The sequence below is a fragment of the Limulus polyphemus genome, unplaced genomic scaffold (genome assembly GCF_000517525.1).
Source record: "Limulus polyphemus unplaced genomic scaffold, Limulus_polyphemus-2.1.2 Scaffold4976, whole genome shotgun sequence".
Classification (NCBI taxonomy): Eukaryota; Metazoa; Arthropoda; class Merostomata; order Xiphosura; family Limulidae; genus Limulus; species Limulus polyphemus.
In genome coordinates, this window is record NW_013670586.1 from 44,063 (window position 1) to 49,919 (window position 5,857).

At 33.0% G+C, this 5,857-nt stretch overlaps 1 protein-coding gene across 2 annotated transcripts in view; it reads right to left on the reverse strand.

Annotated features, from left to right (window-relative positions):
• The window catches only part of LOC106471943 (WD repeat-containing protein 6-like), a 47,941-nt gene that overhangs the window by 29,697 nt on the left and 12,387 nt on the right, over positions 1-5,857 (reverse strand). For both annotated transcript variants that reach the window (XM_022400559.1, XM_022400558.1), the window contains exons 4-8: positions 4,724-4,921; positions 4,008-4,155; positions 3,296-3,547; positions 2,708-2,770; positions 2,162-2,209 (exon numbers count right to left, since the gene is read on the reverse strand). In XM_022400559.1, the coding sequence (XP_022256267.1) occupies positions 2,162-2,209; positions 2,708-2,770; positions 3,296-3,547; positions 4,008-4,155; positions 4,724-4,921 (709 nt within the window). The remainder of the gene's footprint in view (positions 1-2,161; positions 2,210-2,707; positions 2,771-3,295; positions 3,548-4,007; positions 4,156-4,723; positions 4,922-5,857) is intronic.

Consider the following 5,857-nt stretch of genomic DNA (forward strand, 5'->3'; position numbering starts at 1 on the left):
ATATATATATATATATATATATATATATATATACACACACACACAAAAGATAACTTACCCATTCACTTACGAGATAAGTGAAAAATTGACCACGAGGACAGAGGTTCAAACAGAGGCAAAGTAAATTTGATGACGAGGAACCCACTTTGAGACTAATAATGGCTGGAGATGGCTTGAACGGTTAATGAAGAAAAACTTTAGTATAAGTTTAAGATAACAGCAAATGTACAACGTTTTGACAAGGTTTTGTCATCATCAGTACCCGATGTACCTTGAGTACCACAAACAGCCTGGGATAAAAACATGTTAAAGGATGAGTTACAGGTTCGATAGCATTCTGGGAGAGAAGATTTCATACCGCCTCGAACAGACATTGACTGATGGTAGGATCCCAGGCAATAAAAAGGATACAGGTACCTGAGACAATGGAGGAGGGGAAAGGAAGAGGATGATAAGTCTCTCGGTTAATACCTGAATAACTCACAGATCTGTAGCTGAAAGTCACCAAAGGGGAACAAAATCAGTCAAGCGAGCCCTCACTGGACCGGAACTTGCCGGGTAGTCACCAGTACTGTTGGTGATGTGTCCATCTGTATCGAATATTATGATGAGAGGAGGAGGTACATCTGGAGGTAGGAAGGGCTGGGAAGGAGCAGGATGGAAAACAGTAATAGAGCTTGTCTAAGTTCTGAATAAGACAAGCGATCCACCAAAAAAGAAAGGGTCATTTGTTGTCTCATCGATTCCACACGAGATTCCAAAGTCTCAGGAATATTACCGAAAACATACTGCTGTATAAAAAGGACCATATGTAAGTCCCAGAGATCAGATGTGATATATGAACCTGGGACAAAACAGAGTTGTCCCTCCCGAGGAAATCCTAACAGAGAAACCATGTGTATAAGGAAAGAGCCGAAGAATACACACGTGCCAAAGTGGAAGTAATCAGGGAGAAGCTATTCCTCAAAAAACCCTCAGAATCTCAGTGGATCACCTTAGAAAGGAGGAGGATGGTAGACAAATACCATATGAAAGTCAATAGGGTAAGATGAAGGTGGGAAAATTGAGTGTAGGATAAACAGAAAAAATTATCAGAGTCTGCCAAATCCACAGGCAAAATCGACTCCAACTGTTGAGAATCGAGAAATGGACATTCAGCCTAATGGTAGTCCAAACAAACTGATCCGAAGCCTGTAGAGGGCGAGGTATGCTAGCACCATCAACCATCTGAGAAACAAAATGCTCTGCATGAAACTTAATATCTGGAGAGGGGGAAAACCAAATACTAAGAGAAGGGGGTATCATGTTACAAAGAAGGAAGCGGATCCTACAAAATCAAGGAAATGGATTAAATAAAACATATATGAGAAATCATGTCTAAAAAAGCTGTATAAGGCCTAGCTGATTCCGCAGTAGGGGCATAGCAAGACATGGAAAAATCAGGTGGAGGAAAAAAAGCTGTCAAAATCCTCATCGACTTAAACAGCTTTGGCATGTTCAGGAGGAATAGAGGCAACACCAGGAGAAGCAGGTTGAATCATATAACAATCAATCTCACAGCAGATGAGAACCAATAAGTCCATAAATGAGTTACCCCCATCTGTAGCCTGTGTGAGTGTGCTAGTAAAAGATATTACCTCCAAAGTGGTAACTTGTACCTAGGAATTCTTTGTGTAACAATGAATAATCAAACATAACCGTTTGATGAAAGAAAAAAAAAGAAAACAAGGAAAATAAGTTTGGAATTAATATTTAAAAACAAAGCACAAGTTTGAATAAAAAACATGATTGAAGAGCACAAAAAAAATTGTCTTGACAGAAGTACTGTCAAATGAGAAGTGATAGCTCAGTAGAATAGAGGGAGTCGTATGCATCAGGAGAGTATGTCACTCTCCTATTGGTGGAGAGTTGTCGCATGAAGCTTTACATACAAGACGCAGTTGAATCATTTGATTGTAAAGTGTGTGGGAGCTCAAGGCTTGTAGCATGCAAAAAAATGTTTGAATATAGAGGGCAACACTGAATGAGAACAGCTATTTATATGAGCAGAGGTAATGTACCGTATCGGAAATTGACACCAGCATGCTTTTACTTTACTTACTTATTTAGTTGCTATTAGCATCAATGGTAGAGTGCCATGTTTAACCACTAAGTTACTTACAGCTAATGTCTCCTCTTCATTTACTGTAAGGCTCCAAACACTTCCTCCCTAAATAGAAAATATTAAGTGACTTCATTCTGCACACACAATTACCAGAAAATATGTAACATGATTATGATCTTACGCTGGTAAATATTCAAGCAAAGAAACTTATAATCAAGATGTCCCCCTATTTAAACAGTAAAATACACAACTGGAAACAACCTTTAGGTTGTTGGATAGCATTACACAGAACACATTTTCCTTTGCTTGTAAAAATTAATGGCTCTTTTTGCTAAATGAAGTGGATTATGCCTTTAGAGTTTAAAATAGAAAACAAATGTATAGGAATCTGTGATTATGGCATATTTACAGCATTCATGTGGTCAAATTATATCTCACAAGGTTGATGTCCATATCTATCAAAGAAGTTATTGTATTTTTACATTACCATCATGTTATATACAGTCAAACCATCAAACTCTACTATTATAATAACGAAAAACAATATAAAAACAAATAAGAAATTTAAAATTCATATCAGAGTAACAATAACAAATTACTCACATTGTGACACTTATCTTTTCTGAGTAGATTTCCTGACATATCCCATATACATAGGGATGAGTCCTAAAACAAAATAAAAAATACTGATTCAAGGAAAATACTTAGTTAACAACTACTTTTAGATTAGGTAAGAAATAAATCAAAAAGGATCAGATATAAATCTTTTTTAAAACAAGCATTAGTAATGCTTGTATTGTCATAAGTTATGTGTAGTTAGTGTGAATTTGCCCAAACTTTTGTTGAATATGTAAACACACAAAAGGCTACATTTTAACTTGGGTTTCTGATCTCCATTGTTTTTCAAACTGAATGGGTAACTTTGATAAGCTAAATTATCATTTTGCTTGTTCTTAAATATGTATATTATGCAATATAAAAATGGCACGGAGAAAAATACTTACATAAACCACAAAGTTCTCAGCTACCGAAGAAACATAATTATAATTATGAGTTGTCAAACTCAAACATAAATAACATCTCTCTGATGGTCAGCAAATAAACTATTTTCCTACATGTTTGAGTCATAACTCATGATTAAACTTGACTTACAGGCTGTAAAAGTATCCAAACATAATTTAACTTTCTTACCTCCCCCACACTGATAATGTAACTTGTCAAAATCCAAGCACTCCAAACACGTGCCTGATGTGCAGAAAGTGTGTGCAGTAGCTCAAATTTTCCTGACCTCCACTGGCTGAGACTAAACTCATTCTGAGGTGAGTCTATGTTACTGTTGCATGATGTTGACAAAATAAATCTCCACAATCGTATGCTCCTGTCATCAGACACAGAACACAACAAATGTTTCTTGTGGTTGTAATGAATGGAGAATATCACACCCTAAAATAAAGAGATTATCAATGGCTAGAATCTGTATTACTGACATAACACTGTAATTGACTTAAAACTCTTTAATATTAATGGCATCATTTAAATTTTTTTTCTAGCAGTGACAGAGGAAGACCTGTAAATTTATTAAAAATTTTAATTAATAAATCAATACATTTTATGTTTAGGTTAGAATAAAATAAATATTAACTTCTTAATAATTTATTATCACTGAAACTTAAAGATCTGAGTGCAGAATTTGTATATATATAGTTTTACAAATGAGTGTTTATACATTGTTATCTAAGTTTTATTTTCAAAATTTACTTTCACTTTACTTGTTCAGTTTAGATAGTTTCAATCTAAAACATTCAATTTGTATCCCTCAGTTGGATTAGATAGTTTTGGCTGTAGATTTTTTATTGTGCCCAATTAATGTCAATTGACTTTCTTCTTCTCAAATTCTAGTTACCTGATGACCAGTGAGACGATGAAAGGGACTAATCCTTTTATTTTCATTTAAAGTTCCACTAGGAGGCCACAGAACCACTTCTTTAAACACAGTGCCACCAGCTAATATTAACTTTTCCCAAACATTTCCCAAAAATGATGCAGAATATCTACAGAGTTAAGGAATTTAACAATAAAAAATAACTGATGTGAAGGACTCATAAGTTATATCCAAGATCCCACAATCTTCAAAAGTTTTGGTATAATTTTAATAATTTAGTGAAGTAGTCTTATTGTGTACAAAAGTTGACAACTAATGTTTTTTGTTACACTAGTTATAATAACATATAATGTAATACTGAGTGCAATAAAATGATGTGCATCAAAAACAAGATATTAAGCCATAAATGTAATACATGTAAGAACATAACTTCATAGAATGGTTCAATATAACATACAAATACTATTTGGTGAACCATCTTAGCACAATATTATCTACATGAGTTTATCTTAAATGTTAACCAAACTACTTTAATAAGAGACATTACTGAATCCAAGCTGGATAACATTCTGATTGATAATTACAATAAAAGTAGAATTCTTATATAATAAATTAAAGTTTTCAAGCTTAGAAATGAAAGTATCAGCAATCACCTCAGAAAAATTACAAAAATTCACCATATTTATATTGCCATTTTTTTTACTGTCAAATAGCAAGCACAGTTACAAAAAGGATACAAAATACATTTGACTTCACATTCAATTTTATGTTGTATTCTGCTCTCTCTCCAGTTCCAAAGTAGGACTGTGTTGTGAGCTAATACAATGGCTAAAAATCTTTGTTCTTCACTGGGACTGCCAATATTCTTGTTTCTCAACCAACACACATCTAAAATCCAATCTTCAAACTTGTGCTGTCCTTGTATTATTTCTAGGCTGAAGAAAGCAAATAAACAAAAATTATTTTCTCCAGTTTTGCATAGTATAATCATAATTGTTCTGATAATAAGGTTCCTAGTAAATATTTACAAATTTATGGGCTTTATAAAATAAAGAGCTATTTATTTATAACTTATGCATATATTAATAAATGTCGTTTTGAGAAACACTATACGAACTACTACTAAAAAAAAAGTAAAAAGTGTAGTTTTCTACTGAGTATTTTCCAACAGAAAAAACAAGTAACCTAATGCCAATATTCTTACCACAAAAAGAATTTTCCTATCTCTTACATTGCAAAATATTTGAAAACAGTATTCTGTTTTAAAATACTGTTCCCTTCAAGTTATTCTTGTTTCTATAAGTTGATCAAATCATGTCTTATTAATCTAATGGGCGAGAAAGTTCTCAATAAACATTTAGGTTAAATGTGTAAACTAAAGATCTGAACATCTATCATAGATCATAATTTTTTTAGTAATTTTGTGTTAACTAAAACATCACAGTTTTCTAGCAAATAAAAATACTTTGTTTTCAGAAAAAATTCTTTATGAAAAAAAATGTAACAAAATTCTCAAGCTTTAAATTTTCTTTTCGAAGTATTATATTGTAAAAATGTCAAATTATTTCAATAATGCACAAAGTTTGTGATGGTCTCATTCTGTAGCATGAACACTAGGTTGTCAACAACAGCCTCAACTAGTTTGATAGAAAAATGGTGTACTTTCAGAAACTGTTTATTAACATACAAAAACAACTTACAAAGGACAATTCATTAACACTGGACAAGTGACATTCACATGTCGAGTGGAGACGAAGATAATCACTATACTGAACACACCTACATATCCAAATTCATTTTACACATTAAGCTTATGCACCGATAGATTGAAACCTACATGGTAATGCCTGTATAAACAATACTAACAAAAA